This window comes from Rhipicephalus microplus, unplaced genomic scaffold, assembly GCF_043290135.1.
Source record: "Rhipicephalus microplus isolate Deutch F79 unplaced genomic scaffold, USDA_Rmic scaffold_21, whole genome shotgun sequence".
In the NCBI taxonomy this organism is placed as follows: Eukaryota; Metazoa; Arthropoda; class Arachnida; order Ixodida; family Ixodidae; genus Rhipicephalus; species Rhipicephalus microplus.
The window spans coordinates 10447433-10467859 of NW_027464594.1; the positions used below are offsets into that span (position 1 = coordinate 10447433).

At 46.4% G+C, this 20427-nt stretch overlaps 1 protein-coding gene across 1 annotated transcript in view; it reads left to right on the forward strand.

Annotated features, from left to right (window-relative positions):
- Positions 1-421: 421 nt before the first annotated feature.
- LOC119179680 (LIM/homeobox protein Lhx1) overlaps positions 422-20427 on the forward strand; it is a 198832-nt gene continuing 178826 nt past the window's right edge. Inside the window, exon 1 of the mRNA XM_037430833.2 lies at positions 422-999. Coding sequence (XP_037286730.2) covers positions 824-999 — 176 coding nt within the window. The 5' untranslated portion in view covers positions 422-823. The remainder of the gene's footprint in view (positions 1000-20427) is intronic.

Sequence of the window (20427 nt, forward strand, 5' to 3'; positions counted from 1 at the left end):
ACAAAGCTGAGCAGTGGACACGGAAGCGCTTCGACGAGGCGACCTTGGAGACTTCACGGCGCTTCCTCTCCTCATCTTTATTCCGTCGCTCTGGTCGACCGCCCGGAGCGGGACAGGTGGGAAGCAGCCGCCGCCAACAAGCGACAGCGCGCCCAAGCGAGCCTGCGGCGCTACGCGAGCGCCAACCTCTTCTCGGTGACGAGCGGCAAGGAGAGGAGGCAGGAGCGGCGCAGGAGGAAAAGTGCCCTTCAAGAAAATAGAGACGCTCCGAGCGCGCAAAAATGAAGAAAAGAGCGCACCCGCCGCCTTTGAAAAGTGCGGGCTCCCCGGAGCAGTGGCTCGTTTACGTGCGCGCTCGGCAGTGCGCGCGCGCGCGCGCTTCTCGGCGTTTCTTTGCACGACAGCCACGCCATTGGCCGGTCGACCTGACGAGGCGGTGCTTCGTAGCCCCGCCTCGCCCGTCTGCGCGCTCCACCCCCTCGGAAATGTGGCGCTCTACCGGTGGAGTGGAGCGGTGGCGGCACTGCAGCAGGGCGCAGAGTGTGTTCCGCGTTGCGCGCACGGTGCCTGGTCCGGTGGAGGGAAAAGCACGCCGCGAACACGCACAAGCGCGGCAGCTGTAGTCGGTGAGCGCGCTCTGCTGCTTTTCCGTTCAGTCGACGCGTGCTTTCCGGCTGTGTGCGCGCCTGCTGTTCGGAGAGCGTTCGTCCGCGTAGTGCGCTCCTCTTGATTCTTCACCGGGTGCGCGTCCGGGCGCAGTGCGGCGTTCACCGTGACTCGCCGGCGGGGGCGGGCGGCGGGCGCTGGGCCCGCGGCGGCCGCCATGAAGATGGTGCAGTGCGCGGGCTGCGACCGCCCCATCCTGGACAGGTTCCTGCTCAACGTACTGGACCGATCGTGGCACACCAAGTGCGTCCAGTGCTGCGATTGCCGCTGCAACCTCACCGATAAGTGCTTCTCCAGGGATGGCAAGCTCTTCTGTCGGAATGACTTCTTCAAGTGAGTAATAACACATCCGTGAGTCATAACCAGTAGAGGGAACTGTGAGCATGATGCGGGTGCTACACAGAGAAGCTGCAGGCTGGAACATCCCTCTCTCAGTCCTTCTCACTGAAAAATCCGAACAGATAGACAGGCAACTTATAAGCCGTGCGCTTACTTCAAAACATCATGCAAGGACAGCGTCAATGCTTGCGACAAACTTCTTTCCCAGTACATCATGATTTGCACTTCTCTGTAATGAATACGGTGCGGAACTCAGGGTTCGAAACGGGACAGTTTAGGACTGTAGCTCGCATACTTTCGTTTCCCTCATCTTCTGTTAGAGTCATGTTGGCATAATTTCAATTTGAGCCCGTTGATTAGAGCCAATATTGTATTTTATCTTTAGAGATAATATTCCTCGCGACATGACGTGGTTAATTAGAACAATAACGCGCATAGTAGATATACAGTGATTATAAAAAAGTGATGTGTGTGAATTCATGAATACGGTACTCTATCATAATGGACTTGGGAAATGGGAAGGATAGCTCACGAAGATCTAAAACGCGCCGCAGAGCTATACTGCAAACTTTTATTTCTTGCAAGGTAGCCTCACAAACGATAAGGTTTTTCATTCATGAAGTTAGCTGCAATTGCAAAGTTGTTTGGAAGGCAGGATATTGGTGGTGGCCCTCGTTGGCGGCGCCCTGCACCACTTCATTTCACCCCACATGGGAGCTAGTGGAGCGTGCGTTCGTGTTGTAGGAAACGGTTCTCCTATGTAAAGGACATATCTTCATGATTTTCAAGGTAGCCAGAGTAAACAATGGCGTTATCAAAACATTTGTGACCATTCACCTGGCGAAAACATTCAAGTTAACGTCCGCATATCTGAGGAGGCATTGAAATTATCCATATTTCAAATCTTCTTGAAAGCATATACAGCTACTGTGGAGGTCTAAACAGCTTTGTGGATGGCAGTGTATTGGTTAAGACGCCTTCCCACTAACGCCATGTCACGGCGCACTAATGTGCAAGAGATGTCAAATAAGCCGAGTAATGTGCGCCTCTCCAACGATGAGACATAAATGCAATTGAAACGCTTCTATATATAGGTGCACCAGAGCCCATTTCAGCATGTCCATGAAGTGCATGCTTGTTCGACCACTCATTCGTAATTTTTAAAAAGCACGGGCTTTGTCACGTGCAGTTTTATTGTAAAAGCTCGCAGCCGTTGTAAATTACGTGAAATCCGTTCTATCATAATCGCCGGAACGGGCTGTTCATCATTGAAATTATAATAAACATTATAAACTGAAAGGCTAAACAATGGTGAGGAGTCTCTTTTTCGTATTGCTGAAAGAGGACCCCATATTTATTTACTCATTTATTTATTTACAGATCACCTGCATTGCCTTTACTGAGGGAGGGGGTGCAAAAACTATAAAAAGAACAATCAGTAGAATAGAATGCTTAGCAAATACATATAAATACATACAAAAAATCACCGTCAGATTTATCAGAATGGAAGTATGGATCAAGAAAAATGTTTACAATACACGTATAGAATATACATAATGCCAGAACAATTTCACAGCATGCATAGAAAAGAATAAATCATTTTTGACATATTTACTAAGTTGTCAGTTGAGCTGTTCAACTCTCCTATTGTTCTTGGAAAGAGAGAGAAAATTTTAATGCGGAAAGGCAGGGAGGTTAACCAGAAAACATATCCGGTTTGCTACCCTGCACTGGGGAAAGGGTAAGGGGAAAGGGAGGAAGAGAAGCACAAACACACATACACACACTCGCACACAGTAGTGTCACAATCGTTCTACGAGGCGGGTCGCTCGCAGAAACTTCATCAGCGCCTTCGTTGCTTTCTGGCGTGAAGCTCGATCTTTCCGACATTCCAAGATTGACTGCTCAGAAAATGGCTGGTCGTCGAGGCGAGCAAACACTGCTGAGAGGGACTGTCGCTGAGAGCTGTACTGGGGGCACTGACATAAAATATGTTCAATTGTTTCGTCATTGTCGCAATGGTCGCATGTAGCGCTGTCTCTCATTCCGATGCGGCAGGCAAAAGCGTTCGTGAAAGACACCCCAAGCCACATACGGCAGAGAAGGGTCGTCTCGGATCGGGGTAGGCCAGATGGAATAGTAAGTCGTAGGCATGGGTCCAGGCGGTGAAGACGGGTGTGGAGAAAACCGGGCGTATTCCGCATAGACCTTGCGACATCCTGCGCAAGCGTATTAATCTTTGCTGCTGCGTCGCTTCTTGATAGTGGAATAGGTTCCATCACTCCATTTTCGTGAGCATTCTTAGCTGCATTGTCGGCATGCTCGTTACCGATGATGCCGCAATGGCCTGGTAACCACTGAAAAGATATGTCATGTCCTTCGTCTATTAGGTGATGGTACAGTTGTCGTATTTCGAGCGCCAATTGATCTTGAGGTCCACGACGTAGAGTATTGTGTAGACATTGGAGAGCTGGTTTCGAATCAGTAAAAATGCTCCATTTTTGTGGTGTCTCTTGGTCAATCCTGCGGAGTGCGCTGCGGAGTGCCGCGAGCTCCACGGCTGTCGATGTCGTCTTGTGTGACGTTCTGAACTGGATGGTTTCGGCTCTTGCTGGGAAGATCACAGCTCCTGCAGATCCTCCAACAGTTGTCGAGCCATCCGTGTAAAGTTTGACATGATCTTTGTATTCTTCGTGTAGCATGAGTAGAATCATCTGCTTTAAAGCTGGCGCCGAGAGCTCCGCCTTCTTGCGAATCCCCGGCACTGTCAAGCGCAGTTTTGGTCGGTCCAAGCACCAAGGAGGTGTTAGTATCCGTTCCGGAGGTGTGTAGACTGTTGGAAGGCACTCACGGAAAGTCAATACTCTCTTACAGAAGGAGGCACTCGGTCGATCTTCTGGAAGCGAAGCTAGGTGGTGGGCAGGGGCGCGAGCAAGGTGTCTAATATGAGCTCTAAGCACCTCCAAAGTAATGTGCACTGTGGCCGGATGATCTTTGGCGATTGCGATGGTTTCCGCTGTTGATGTACAGCGTGGTAATCCAAGACAAACTCTGAGTGCCTGGCCCTGGGCGTTTTCTATTGTGCGTATACTGCTTTTGCAAGCGTTCGTCAGAACCGGCAAGCTATACCGCAGGTACCCCAGAAACAGCGTTTTGTACAAATGCAACATCGCGTGCACTGATGTGCCCCACGTTTTGCCTCCGAGGAACTTGAAAAGTTGTGCGATGGCCGTTAGGCGCTTCTTTAGAGTGGCCACATGGGGACTCCAGCAGAGATTTCGATCGATCGTGACCCCCAAAAACCTGTGGGTCCTGGCGTAGCAGACACTGTGTCCATTGATGGCGATGGGATATGACGTCATTGCCTTCCGCGTGAACGCGACCAGCGCCGATTTCTCAGGAGAAATCTCGAGGCCTTGTTCTCTAAGGTACGCCGATATTGAATTCGCTGCTTTCTGGAGTCTCGCACGTACCTGAGGACGTGTTACACCTGATGTCCAGGCACAAATATCATCTGCATAGAGAGATATCTGCACGGAATCTGGTATGCGTTCAACGAGACCGATCAGAACCAGGTTGAACAGTGTGGGGCTCAATACACCACCTTGGGGAACACCACGGTGTGTATAATGTTCAGAAGTCGGCCCATCATCAGTTTGCATAAACAATGATCTCATATGTAGGTAGCATTGGATCCAGCGGTACACTCGCCCACCCAAACCAACTGACTCGAGGGCGTCAAGTATGGCTTCGTGAGAAACATTGTCATATGCTCCTTTGACATCTAAAAATAGTGCGACAGATAACCGTCTGCTCATTTTCTGGTGTTGTACGTAGGTCACCAGGTCAATGACATTGTCAATGGAGCTCCGAAGACGACGAAAACCGGCCATGGCGTCTGGATATATTCTATGGCGTTCTAGGAACCACTCGAGTCTGGCAAGGATCATTCGCTCCATCAGCTTCCCTACGCATTCTTGGAATTCTTGGAATTCTTGGAAAGAATTAGTGGAAAACAGTGTTAGACGTGCATTGAAGGTAGATATCTTTTTCCTACTATCACAGCGAGTGGATGTGTAGGGTGGTGAACATGGTAGTCATGATGCTTGAATCCTGTGTAAGAGCGATATTTCTGGGGCAATAGTTTAAGCCATAGTTTATGTCTACGTACACGTAGCAGATTGCACCCCAAAGTGGCCCTTATATTTGTGTAACGCTAGGGGCTATGATTATTAAAAACAAACCTTGCCGCTTGGTTTTGAAGCTTTTCTATCTATTTAAAAGATAAAGTGATGGTGGGGGCCTCATATTACGCATGCATAATCAAGTACGGATCTGAACTGCAGAATAATATAAAGTTTCCTTGATTTGACGTGTCGCCTGTTTGAAATTCCCGCGAATAATGTAAAACATCCCACTGGCTTTTGCTGTGGTCGTGTCAATGTGTTTGCTCCATGTAATCGATCCAGTAAAATGAAGACCGAGATGCTTATAATTGCAGTGCATGTTGATAAGTACGCCACAGATGTTACATTTATGAATTATGATATAATTTGCATATTTTCCTTGAGCAGCTAACGCTGCAACACTTTTTGATATATAAATTCATTTTACATTTTTTTACACCGCCGTATGACATATGAGCGTTCGAGATACGATTCGCTTCTGACGCAGTATTATAATACCCCTGTCACACGGCCACCACCAAACTCCGTTGAACACCGTCAACGTAAATCTCCCCTAGGGGGTTCGACGGAGAAGGAGTTGTGGCAGTGTCACACGGCAATGACAAGGTTGTAACAGATGCCGCGAGGGGGCTCAGCTGGCGCTGTTTGATTTTCGGAAAAGTATTCTAATTTGATCCCTATTGATTTTTTGGGAATCCTCGTTATGCGGTTTTTACAAAAAAGCACTATAAAGTAGGTATGCGACTAACAAACCATTAGAAATAATTTCAAATAAAAACGCATTTGCTAAATGTAGCAATGCTGCTAGTGACGCTGGCCACATTGTGCTTTTAGTTGTTTTGTTGCCTGTGTACATGCCCGGTACGAAAGTTCTTATGCCTCCTTGCCTCGTGAGCGCACATTTTGTGTTCTTCAGCCATGAGTGGCACAGCGGACGACGTGAGGAAGTGGTGCGATATTGCGCTGGTAATGACGTTGATCGGCTGGCGCCGGCCGGCCCGACTCGCGAGGCACGGTGTGTAGGGCATCGGTGTTGAGAGTAAGTGAACTCTGGCGGGCGTAAATATTGTAAACAAACACGCGTTGTGAATGAGTACTACAACGAAAGAACGTTTAATATTGCTAAAATGTATTATTCTTTCACTGCGGCCACTTAGTGCTCGAAATTTTTCTCTGACCTCTAGACTACTGAGGACGAGAGTACCTCGTTTCGCTGCGAAGGGAGATCGTTGAACGTCTTTAGCGAAATGCTCCGTTCACCTTCGTTTGTGTAAGGGTGGCCGTGTGACACCGACCGCATCTTCGTTGTCGTAAAGACGAGGGAGTTAAACGGTCTTCACGGGTGCCCGTGTGACAGGGGTATAATTCTGATGATGCCCTCCTGCTTATTCAAGTGCGTTTCCAGGTGTACGCTTATATCGGCTTATCATGAATGTTTCCTTCCCATGTACATACGATAGCGATATATCTGGCCACTATAACAAGCGTCCCTCGTTCTCAGATGGGCTCCGAGCAAATAAAATCTACACATTGCACTCACTTATTTCAGGGTGCACTGAAATAACAGATCTAAAAATTCCCCTCCCCCTCTTTATGCTAGACCGTCAACAGAATTGTTTCACTCACTCATTAAACGTCGTCTAACACTTTACGAGCTAATGGCGCAGCGTTTCATAGCAACGCTAAAAGAAATGAAGAAATGGTGCTCCCACATGCTAAAATTTTACTTCTTCACAACACTTTTTCTACGGTCGCTATTTGCCGATTTGGCGAATACTATGCGGACATCGGCTTTCATGCTCGCTCTTCACTGGATGGTTATAAGCCAAACAGAATGATAAAATAAATTATTACGTACCTGCAAACGTCCATCCACATCTTAGTTAATGATGATCGAGCCGCACAGAGCGATTTTTGTATTACCCGTCACGTTTTATCATATATTGCAGTAGCCGTAGCTGGCTTACAGCAGGATACGTGCGCTTCGCAGTTTTACACTGTCATTTATAAACGAGCTCTTGCGTATAGCAGCAAACAGCGTCCACTCGCCTTGGGGGAAAGTGTCAGCGCACTGTATTGTTCGACAAATCAGCACCACGCATGCAGTGTCCGTATTCTTGAACAATTAGTTGTGCAGCGCATTGTCATATATACTAGACTCAACAAGTGCGCGTACTTTTCGTAATGTTCATCTCGCGACAGTTGCACTGCAGGCATTACACATTACGAACGTTTCGTGAACTTCTATGCGAAGTTTCCATTGAACAAGTTCTCGAACTTTGTCCGTGTTGCTATTTACGCAGCAAAAAATTGTCGCACAATATTGCTGCTGTTCGTAAATGAGTAAGGTTGGCTCTTGTACTTTTTTGTATTGGTATGCATGACGAAACGGACAAAAGCTCCAGGAACGTACCCATAGAGGATTTTTTTTTTTTCGGTGGAGGGGGGGTGGGAGGGTATGTGTGGCTAACTTGTCAAATGGTGGTTGACGTGAAAGCGCGTAAGCACTGAAGTATATATCACCCGAACAGTTAAAGCAAGCAAAAATTTCGGGCTATTCAGAACCCCTTCAAATTCCTACGACATCTAAAACCTCTCTCTCTCTCTCTTTCTTCCTCTCTAAAATATATACCGTTTATCAGCGTTTGGACAATTCATAATGCGTTCGCCAAAAGAATCCTCATTTAAGATATTAGAAATTTTATTACGACAGCTTTTGACAGCATTTGTAAAGCTATACTTTTCCCGAAATTATGCTGTTTTTGTTTCTCTGATACATACGAGATACTATACCAGCTTTTATGAAACAGCAAGGGCAAGCGCGCACTTAAAAGGTTGTGCATATACCTGAAAAGAAATAACTAAATGAAGAATCAGCCATGTCGTTTCTGGAAGCTATGAAACAGCACAGTTTTCTTATTTCGCTTTTTTGTGCCTCTTGCCACCTGTACGCAACCTTTGTATATCGAACGATTGGGATTTATCAATGGAATGTGAATGTACGTCCGTTCAATACGCTCGAAATTCCGTCGCACGATACCGCGACGAATCGTGAAAATTCAAGTGATTACGTGCCTGCGCTATTGTGAAAAACGTTCTCGATGTTATAACATCGAGAACGTTTTTCACAATAGCGCAGGCTGTATACAGTCTCCCTGACAAGCAACATTAGGTTGCAAGGAACTTCTCACTTCCTCGCTATGGAAGTGTGATAATTGTCGTTTATATCGACCCGATGTGATCGAGCGGTTCGAGTCCTGTGTAGAGTGGAGCCGAAGTGAAGGTATACATACATGTGCACTGCGTTTACACGAACGCCTCTTGTCGGTCGCGGGACGCGTCCACTCCATGGCTGCAGGCGGATTAATACAACTCCATATACACTCTAAGAAGTAAAGGATGAAAAGAGGTATATAGGTTGCTCCTTTAGAGGAGTAACTATAACTTGCCACACCCATTGCACCGCTTTAGGGGTAACTGTGCTCTCACGGTTACTCCTCAAGGGAGCACACATACAGTTATTTTGTGCAAGAGAAAACTCGGGTTTTAGTTGACTTAACCAGTATTTCGTAGTGCGTTCAGGCATTTCATTAAATGTACAATCGATGTGCAAGAATCACATTCAAAAATAAATTTTGAGAAATTTGCAGCAAACTTTCGGGATTCGAACTCATGACCACAAAGTCAGCATAAGTGTACACACCACACTCGATGGGCCGTTTGCACACGGCGCAAACATTCCTGCAGTAACCCCAAAAGACGGGCGCTTTAATCCGCAAAAACGAAAGTGCCCCTCCTTGCCGTGCCATGTGCAATCTTCTGCGTTGTTCTTTTGGAGGAGCACAGAGCCCTTTTCGGGGTATCTGCACAGGTTCTCCGGAAAACATTTAGTGTATGTGGTACGCATTCGGACTGGTTGGTTCATGATCGCGAATGCAAAAGCTGCGCTAAATAACTGCAGGATCAAGACAAGGCTATAACGCCACAGCGTGCACCGTGATCTGTGTCCTTTCACTTGTGACCGAATCGGCATGCAGAAAGAACAAAAAACAAGATATAGAGGCGACACTCCTATCGCAGCAATCACAACTGAAAGTTTATTCGAAGGAAACATGAACTTGTAAGCTACGTCCTTTCTTCGTCCTGTCTTCTTAGCGCTGGTATTACAACTATTTGATCGAACCCCGGAAACTTACTCGAATCGCAATCTGCTTTCTTTTGCATATATAACTAAACGCTGTAATCTAAAGCTACTGCGGTCCGACGCACCACTATACCCGCACCGATATAGGGTTTCATGGTTTCCTCGCGACGCACCCCATGCTTACGCGGGAGCATATACCCCGGCATGCAAATACATTCGCAATCTGACCGGCTTTAAGTGCCTTGCTCTCGTCTGCAGCAATATTTCGCACAATAGCTTGCACACGACTTCGACGCGTCTTATTCAGCACACAGGCTGAAAACATGCCTTCGATTTCTGCTCTTCACATTGTTTTGTGTTCTGATCACCTATACTGAAGTTCGATTGTTGCTCTATGACTGTCAAATCTATCATGTTCGTGGTGCGCCTGCAGCGCGAAGTTGGTATAGCCGCTCACGTAACAATGGCATTCCGCGCACGCGTCTGTGACGCATTGTGCCACTGTCAACTATATAACACTATCTGCCTCCGCATTGATTGTTTCCGTTTTTATGAGAGGTGTAAGAAAATGCGCGTACTCGTCTTCTTATTTTATCCTAAGGGCACAGCACGCATTGTGAATGGAATGTAAAAACTGTTTCTGTCCTACAGCATGCATTTCGCAAAGCGTGTTTTTTTTTTCTTTTACAACATAAGCAGTTATGAGACCCCAACGATGGTCGCTTGCGGTACTGTCATTGTCCGCCGCTTACGCAGTCAGTGTCCGTAACCACTATACTGCACAAAATAAGAAAAAAAATCTCAGTAAATAAAAAACATCAAGAATAACATGTGATTCGAACCCGGGTACCCTGAGTGCAAGTTCAGTATTCCACCACTCAGTCACGCCGGTTTTCTTTTTTTTTTCATTTCTTTCCTGTTGAACTTCACACTCGGGGGACAAGATAAATATGCAACAATAGAAATCAAACATGACAAAACAATTACTACGGCCGTCAAGCACTGTTAAAGCACCGAGCCACGCTGGTTCTTGGAGCTCGTTTGTAAACTGGCTTTAGGTGGGGCTTGATGTCGGGAAAGGAATTACGTTATTATGAGTAATAAAGCGTTTCAGAACAGCAAAGAAGCAACCAGGCGTCACACAATGCTAATTGTATAACGAGTGGGTCGTTCAATGCTCCAACCTATTGCAAACGCTTCTTCATTATCATCTATTAACTGTGGTGCATACCGACTTCAGGCATAATTCTTCATCGTCGTCAGTGACTACAGCTCAACATTCCTTGCAAATGTGTGGCGGATACCACGCTTCTCCTAGTAATAATGAAGGATAGCGTAGTGAACGGGAAAATTTTAATATTAAATCCAAGTCTAATTGGCTTCAGGGTGGACTGTTCAATGTAGTGTGCACACGCAGACTTAGAAAGCCGCATTCACCTTGCTGGCAAAAGAAGTCAACATGCTGCTCCAGTGACATTAGACATAGTGAAAGCACATGACCGTGTGGAACACTCGGTTTTATTGGAAACATTACAAAGGCACAACTTTCCAAAATATATAATTGCGTCGGTGAGAGAATTTCTCACGGAGAGTGAATTTCATTGCCTTAAGGATGGTTGCGCCTCGTCGAGGTTCAAGCTAACTCGCGGTGTCCCCCAGGGCGCTGTCTTGTCGCCAATACTTTTTCACATATTATGGAATTCGATCTCGAATGGCCAGGACGTGAAGGTGATTGCACATGCAGATGATATTACATTTTTCAGGCAGATAGTGACATATGCTCTTTGTATCAAAAACTACAGACATATATAGATACGCTGGAGCTATGGCTCGAGGCAATGAGCATAACATGAAAGTTTAATAAAAGTGCATTCTTGATATTCTCTTTACCTGATCCCACCTCAATTTTACTACGCTATAAACAAGAGCCCTTTCCACCGGCACATTCGCTCAAATATTTGAAAGTAATTTACAATGGCAAGCTAAACTGGATCGACTCCCCACATAGAGAGCATTGCATTTAAAGCATAACGTGCCTTATATGCATTGAAGATTGCCTATAACTGTAACTATAACTGTAACTACAACGACGGCTGACTGAGCAGCCGTCGGTATGGATTACTGAGGACCACACTGGTGATGACGTACAAAATGCATATAGAACCAGTGCTTGAATTCGGGAGCGTTATGTTCTCAGGTGGTCCCGCTCACAAACTGAAGCCTCTGGTTATGCTGGAACGAGAAGCATTGCGATTGTGTCTCCTAGATTTCAAGGGTGAGTGAGTGAGAATTTATTAGAAGGCAGAGAGGTCGGCCTGAGCTAGTTCGCTCTAGCCTGCTACTCTACACAGGGGATAAGGGAAAGGGGAAGGAAAGAGGGATGAAGGGTGATGATGGGGACAAGAAGAGGTGGTGCGTATGTACAGTAGCCACTTAGCATAGTACCCTGCAGTCTAGTTTCTAGTCCAGTGCTTTTTATAAAGTATAGGACAGCCTTTGTAGCAGTTTTTGACACTGTTTGGTCGTTCATTGCTGAAAATATGTGGCTTTCACTTAATGGTGTTCGTCCAATGCTTGCCAACGTTGCAGTTAGCATTTTTCTTTGCGCCACGTATAATGCACAGTCACAAAATATGTGAGCTATCGTTTCGCGCACTTGGCAGCGTTCACAATTCGGGCTGTCCGCACGGCCGATTAGGTGGGTGTAGTGACGAGTGAAGGCGACGCCCAGGCGAATTCGGTGCAGTATATTAGCATGTCTTCGGCTGATTTTGTCTGGAAGACGAAAAGTCATACCGGGGTCTGTTTCCCGCAGGCGCTTGTTTCGGTGATCTGGTAGCGACCAGTAAGTGGCAGCGCATTCGCGCATGAGTGATCTCAACAATGTGTTGACGTCACCTCGCGAGTACGGTACTTTGACGTACATAGGAGCGTTAATATTGCCGCTCTTGCTTCGCTATCGGCTGTTTCGTTGTCAACTTGGCCGCAGTGTCCAGGAATCCATTGAAGTGTAATCAAGTGACCTCTCCTGTGTGTTAGGTCAAATGCTTGGACGATTCCTAACGTTAACTCGTAAAGTTGGCCTCTTCTTGAGCAAGAATGGATAGCTTGAAGCGCTGATTTTGAATCAGACAGAATCGTCCATTTACGCGGTGCTTGGTCGTTGACAAATTTTATGGCTTCTTGTATAGCAACAAGTTCTGCAGCTGTTGAAGATGACCTATGATCTAATTTGTACTGTCGGGAAATACTGAGTTGAGGGATCACGAAGGCTGCAGCTGAGGCAGATGAAGTTACGGATCCATCGGTGTAAATGTGCACAGAGTCGCTGTATCGATCATCTAAATGTGCCAAGGTGAGTTGCTTGAGGGCAATATAAGAAACACGTGACTTATACGAAATTCCACGTATGTGAAGGTACACCAGCGGTTTAGTCAATGTCCATGGAGGCACTGCAGGGATTACAGCAGGTGCGAAGCCTGAAGGGATTTCAAAATGCCAAGGTAATGTGTTAGGAAGCGTGATTGCCCACATTGCCTTGTTGTTTCAGTATTCTGACGGTTCAGACATTCTTGAAGTGTCATAGCTATCTGCTAAGACGGTCTAAATATTCTTTTAAACATGTTCCAGTCTCCTTTTTTCCTGCCCATCGGCCGCGGTTTCGAACTCCTCAGATTATTAGCTTGCACACGTGGGAACGACTGATATAATAGCCACAGATGCTTCAATGACGGAAAAAAAGCCAGGTGTAGGGATATACTCCCGTTTGCTTGGCTGGTCTTTTTCATTGGGATGCCAGACTTTACCCGCATTATTGCAGCAGAATTCTCGGCAATGATTCTGAAAATTATCTTTGAATGCCCATATTGTAATAATAATTACCTATACTTCTTGTCTGTCTGTACGTCGCTTACAGCGTCATCCAAATCAATGGCCTTAAAGGCGTTTCTTATTCTGGTCACCCCACAACTGAAGCTACGAAAATTATAATTTTAGTAGCTGTATGAGTACTATAGTATGAGTACCAGATAATTGTGAGTTAAAATGAAATGAAAGGACTGAAATAGCACGAGTGGCATTAAATATTCCAGCACTTTCGGTCCTTCCTGAAATGGCCACTATAAGTGCTCTAAAATACGGAAAATTTCCACTTCGTGCAGATGTGCATGGAATGAATAACGTCACGGACAGAGTTGAGCCGTTTAAAGTTTCCGTGGAAAACTCAGCGTTGTCCTGCTATAGAAAATCAGAAATCGTAGAAACTAGACTAAGATGTCGTGTCCCCTCGTTAAATTTGTATCAACACAGGGCTGGTCTGGTGGTATCTCCTCTATACGCAACCCTTAGCTGTTTAGACACCGAAACAACACATTATTTTTTTTTCAATATGTAGCTGCTACAGATTATTAGAAAAAAGGCTTCTTGTTATTCCGTTCTCGGGCTGACAATTGAGGATGTGCTTTCCTGCTGTGCTTCGGGTTCGGGCTACAACCACAAAAGCGCATTTGATGCCGTTTGTGCTTACCTTCACGAAACGAAACAGATGAGGCTTTGATTGGCTATTTGTCTCTTATTAGTGCAGCGATAGTTTAACATAAAAAGTTATCTTAATATTATTGTTTTTCTTTTTGTCCACGTTCATTTGTAGTATGGATAATGGCTATACCGTCTGGTCTGAAAACAATTATTGCACTGTTTTTGTGTTACGTCTTTTTTTTTTTCATAAATATTCACTACTGAATATGTCTCAATAACTAAGGTAATCGACTCTCGACCGATCTTTCTGAGTCTGAGCTATGTTTAGGCATCATCGTCATCGTCATCACTGCCGGCCTACTGCAAAAAAAAAAAAACTCATGATAATTTATGACGTATACAGTGGGTAAGCAGCAAGTGTGCTTGTAGCATTTACCCAAAAAATGGCCCCGCCGCGGTGTTCTAGTGGATAAGGTACTCGGCTGCTGACCCGCAATTCGCGGGTTCGGTTCCCGGCTGCGGCGGCTGCATTTCCGATGGAGGCGGAAATGTTGTAGGCCCGTGTGCTCCGATTTGGGCGCACGTTAAAGAACCCCAGGTGGTCTAAATTTCCGGAGCCCTCCACTACGACGTCTCTCATAATCATATGGTGGTTTTGGGACGTTAAACCCCACAAATCAATCAATTACCCAAAAAATGTTTTAAAAGAGCTTCAAAAAGGCCGCTCTTCCAGCTTTCGTTGTGACTGTGCTTGGCGGTTTTTCTTTATTTCCCCTCTTTAGTGACGTTTGTATACCATTCAAACTTTCCGACAACACGCGCGTGTATGGATTGCTAGAGTATTTCTTGGCGTATTGCGAAAGCTGCAAAGCTTCCTAAAGTATTTGTCGTTTATTTTGCGGGCATGCTCGGGATAATATTATATTCTAACAAGTCACACTCTGAAGCGTGTTCACAATGGACAGTTTTTGGGCTGTTTTCAAATTACGAGAAATTGCGAAAGCTTCATCGCATTTTTTTAACCCTTTTTCTGTCTAACCTGTACATTCGAATGGTTGCTTTCGATTGCTCTATAGAGCGCTCTGGTAAGGCTTCTAGCACTCAGCTTTTAGAAAACGAGAGCTCTGCATTCATCTGGTCCTTTCGGAACCCCCATGACTCCAGCTCAAAGCACTCTGAGGCACTCCCGATGCCAACCTTGGAGTCCGAGCAAAACTCGATCACGTCACTCATCCATGCTTTTGTTCTGGTGTGACGCAGCTACGACTTCATGCGCCTGAGCATGCGCTTTGCAATGGTTGTTCGCAAGGGAAGACGCTGTGACGTGTATCCCTTTCCGGCTGGGATTGATCCGCGCTGTACGGCTGCGTGTTTGGCTATAAGACGCGCTTTCTTTGGCTCGAATCAAGCTTTGTAAATTATTCCCAATCATTCTGCTTGGCAGCGCCAAGCAGAATGAGCCACTAAATTTAATGACACGTTAAGGAACCACAACTGGCGGTCAATCTGAATCACGGTTCGTCCCCACGTATTTCAAAATAATGTCACATGTTTTAGCACGTAAAACACGCCGCGGTTTGTTCAAAAACGAAATTAAAATAAAATATTGGCTTTTTTGTTGCTCGACAATCGTTGATGAAATGACAAAACAAGGTGTCAAATTCAGTGAGTCGATTGCGGAGGCATGCCTTAATCACGATGAATTCGTTAGTAAACAAGTCTCGTAGTTTCAGGACATTATCTGCGTGTTAAGATGGGTCACTTTATGTTCCACCTCGATCGTTTCGTTTTGAGCGCAGTAAACTTGTACACTGTGTGTATTTGAATTCCCCGTAAAACTTCTGACCAGCTGAAACTGCAGCGGAAAGTATAAAACTGCTTATGCGTTGTTTTGTTTAGTTTTTATTAACCTAAAGCAGGTGCGCTTTACTCCTACACGGCATTCCGGCCGTGCCCCGATAATCGCGCCAACTGTAGGCAAAGGCACGCAGTTTACATTAGCAGGAAGTTAACTTCCTGATTATGGTTTTATTCCCCGTACCGATGTTCTCCCTGCGAACATCGGTACGCTGCAAATATGGCAAATGTATAACGCGAGGACTTCTATTTTTTTCAAAGCACATATGCACAAAAAGTGCCGCCGACATGTGTTGCGCTGCATGCTTGTCTGATCATCCGGGCCATTGTCGTCCGGAGCGATGCTCTCGAAAATATTGTGTGACTCTAAGCGTTCAGTACCTTGAACTACGAGAATGTCAGCTGCTCGTTTTCTGGTGCATGGGCCGTATTCGATCTCTTTGGAAGGGCTGTACAGATGATCTCTCACGTCCGCCTCTGTGGAATGAACAGTCAAAAAGTCGCGGCTTTGATCCCGACCGTGTATGTATATAGCAGTGGCACTTCGATGGGGGCAAAAAACCTGTGCACACCGTGCGACGGCAACGCACGTTAAAGAACACCACATGGTCCAAATTTTCGGAGCCCTCCGCTACGACGTCTGTCGTGATGATGTCAAGGTTTCGGAGTGTAAAGCCCCAGGTATTATTATCATTAGGCTGGTTGCTCGAATAGGTATAGCTGCGCTGCAGTTATTTTCTTCGTGGGGGTTTACATGCATCCATATTTCTCGTGCATATGTGTACTGTGGGTCGTCATGGTGAGCGTTACGTTTCCAAGCACCAATAACCACGCCCTCTTTTAAATATCATAGTTTTCTATTCCGCGGTAAATGTGGAATTTACACTAAATATATTTTTTTTTCTGTGCAGCAATGCTTCCTACTATATTTGAAGTCATCGTGAACTTGTGCAAAGACTTACGCATGCATTCGCATACACCATGCACTTATGCACTTACATATGCATTAGACTTTATGCTGCACGCAACTACCGTCTCGCGCACAATACGTAACTCGCTGCTGCATATATTTTCGGAGTATTTGGGAACATATTTGCCCGCGAAGGTTTTGAAAAATGCAGAGTGTCTCCTTATTATATAGCTTTAGAGTCCTTAAAAACTGGGGGAAAGCATTCCATATATCCACGTTAACATTACAGCACTTGGTGTGACAAGCCTGCGTCTATACTACAGTAGTATATTGCAACATGCAGTTTTCAGTGAATTGTGCATCGGTTTAAACATGTTCTGCATTTTTCGGAGTATACGCTTAAATCGTATCAGCCAGCAAAATGAAAGCAAAGGCCGGTGACGTAGTCGTAGTCCTTTGTGTATACAGTGTCGGACTTAGTAAACCCTCGGTCTGTGTATTAGAACAATGGAGTTCATACCTTTTTATGCGTTTCCTCATATTTTAGCAGCATTTCTTTGGATGCATGACTGCAGTAACGAGCGCGGTGTAGTAAAAGAAAGTGCGATAATATTCACATTACGTGCATGGTGGTCATCATGCGTTCACCCCGCATCGCCATATTTGCGTTCTGTTAGCAGAGTAGAAAGGGAACAGGAGTTCACGATTGTGTGCAATATTAGACCTTATCTAATTCCGTGATGTCGTCGAATATTCTGTGGGCGACTTTTCAGACATGCATTGTTGGCAGAATGGCAAATAAAATTGCGTTGAGGCGAGAGTTTCCGTCCTTGCGGTCGTAGAGCCCCGAGTTTTCCGCCGAGGGTCAGTTGGCTAACCTATATACACCGAAGTCCCAACTTCATAAATTTAAACCCTCGATGACAACTGCCAATCTTGTACTTCGAACTGACTTAGGACTGCACTGCAAGCAAACGGCAATCCACAGTGCTACACGCTTGGCTTGCCCATGGACGCTGCACTGAATGGGTGGACGAATAGAAGGAAGGCGGGGCAGCACACAGGATATGTAGGGATGTTTATTATAGGCTGTTAACAGGTATGTCCAGACTGCTGCCCAACACGTGACGTAGAGAATGACGGGGTAAAAAGAAAGAAAGAGAGAAGATACAAGTCAAAGGACACCGAACGTGCGAGCCATCGCTTAATTCCGATACCTTCATGAACTGCAGGAGGGCTCGTATTGCTCGAGCTCCTGCAGTTCTCACCGACGGCCTCCCACGAAGAACACAGAGAGGGCTAACCGCGGGAATGACGGCCCTGCGCTGTTCTGTACGCACTCGACTGTCGTCGGAGCCTCCCACGCATCGAGTTTACCTTTGCGTCGATGGCGCCATAACCCGCGAGGGAAGACGTGAAGGCCCACAGCTTGTCTTCACGCGGCTCAAGCGAGTCACATACGCGCGCTCTGCCTAGGATGACGCGGAGAGATTGACAGTCGCTCCCCACCCGCGGTCCCGCCCAGCGTGCCATTTGCAAGTCTGGCTCTCGGCTAGGTGGGTCCGCTTTTCACAAGTTTTGCTGACTCAGGCGAGAAGTTTTGGCAATGACTCGGATAAGATACTACAGCTGCAAGAGTTGTTCCGCCAGCGTGTACTCTTGAGCATTCAAGAATTCTGTTTTGTTTTTTAATAGTCACTTTTTTTTGCTCAGATGTTAAATAACGTTGTTTCGCAACAACGAAACTCTCGTACACGAAGGCGTAAAGAGGAAATCACACGAAGTATATCGGAGGCAAACGAAGTCAGCAATGCCCCGCTACACCTCACGGGATTTTACCAGTGCCCCCCTATTGAGACATGGTTAGAAGACAGCCGAGTATATGATCTTCGGCAACACACACGCTAAAACTTACAAGTGTCATCGCAGAGGTCGTCGATAAGCCCAGCGCGTCAACTCCTCACTGGACTGACAAAACCGTCAGCTCAAAGCGCACTGCAAGTTCTACCTTTGAAGCCAGTCCTTGTAAGCCACCTTTTGCATCACGAATTGCAGTGGTCAGCTAAGACAGTCGAAGTCGGTCCGTACTCTGCGACAGTTCGCACATGCGACGTTCTGCACATGCGCGATACACACAGCTATGCGTGCTAGCGTATTACATAACCTCTCCTTGCTTCTCTCTTCCTTTCCTCCCCTTCCTCTGTGGAGGGTAGCAAACCGTGTTAAACCCGCATGGCTAACCTCCCTGCATTTGATTTTCTTTTCTCTCTCTCTCTCTCTCTCTCTCTCTCTCTCTCTCTCTCTCTACAGGCTCCCTTGCGCATTCACGTAAGATGACTTGAAGGTGGCTGTCGTCGCCTCCTCCTTCTCACTTGTCTCCTCCCTAACATCGTTCTCCGCAGCAACTGTAGCGCAATTTTTTCAGTCGTGAAAAGCCAACTAGCCTCACTTTGCTCTTCTCACTCGATGAGTATGTAATGGAGCAGGCAAAAACGAGCTGTGGTTTCACGTGCCCCTTCCAAGCACCGCCTTCGTTTTTTTGCCCTCGAGGTCGCGCGCTCGCAAGTTTCTTTTCGCCGCCCGAAAGAGGGCGCTACAACGGCGTCGTGCGGTGTTACGTCACATGACGTCACGGCAGAATTTGTGCCATCGTATCACGTCTTATTACGTAACGATCTTTTTATAATTCATCCCTGACGCCGCAAGATGGTTTTTTGATGAATTCCCCGTTTGATGAGGCTTTCGTATTTGAAATAAAAACAACGCCCTGAAAAAAAAAATACATGACGAGGCGTATAAGGTTTTCATCTCGATAAAACTCTTTCTACGCAATCACGTTCACCCCGGGGCTCGTTAGCATCTCACGGAACCTAAGCCAGGGCATCGTGAACAGCATCTGGACCGATATACGAGTTGTATATACGAGTTGACCGAGATACGACCGTTGTATATACGAGGACCGAGATACGAGTTGTATATACGATTCACTTGAAGTAAATTGGATAGGGGACGACAACGCGAATAATGGTGCTACAGCTCAAGCACAAAACATGGCCGACCTCCTTTTATTGTCGATTGAACAGATTAAACACGGGCATCAAAAAAGTGGCAAAAGATATTCTGTGATATAAATAAGCGTAAGTTCTTTGACCCCCCCCCCCCCCCCCCCCACGACTCGTGTTTTAAGGTGCATGTAAGCTACAATACCGCCGCTTCTGTCAATACCCAACCAGCACATCTGTACTCTAACCTTTGACCTAGGGCACAATAGAACACCTACAACGTCACCATTGACTGAAGCGAATACACGTCAGTGCTCTGCTAACCTTTGAGCAATAAATAGCTTGCAATTGCGTCACTGAAGCAACCACGTCGCTGTATCGGTGCGGTGGGAGGCGATGCTTGTGATACCACGTAGGTTAGTCAGGACACTGCATGCTTAATCTCTTGATCTTCATGCGCAGATCCCAAAAAGCAGGTTAACCACCGCAAGATTATGTCGCCTCGACGTTATCAAAGCCGCCGTGTAGTCACCCGTATATCAAGAGCTTACGTCTATGACGTCACGTGCAAGCTTCCAGTACAAGAGGAGTTCTGGATATGAGTGCATTGAAAAAAAAAAAAAAGTTGCTTTTAACTTTGGCGTGAGACAACAACACAAAAAGAAAAGCAGCCACGCAGTTGGGGCACGCACGGGCCTCTTTTTCTCATCCAGCGTGCTGCTGGGTCACGACGCCGAGTGCACGCGGACGCCGGACGCGAACCCCCCGTGAGTTACAGCCTCGGTCGTAACTCAGCCGCTGCTGCTGCCGCTGCACGGCAGCTGTCTCGAAGCCCACGGAGCTCGC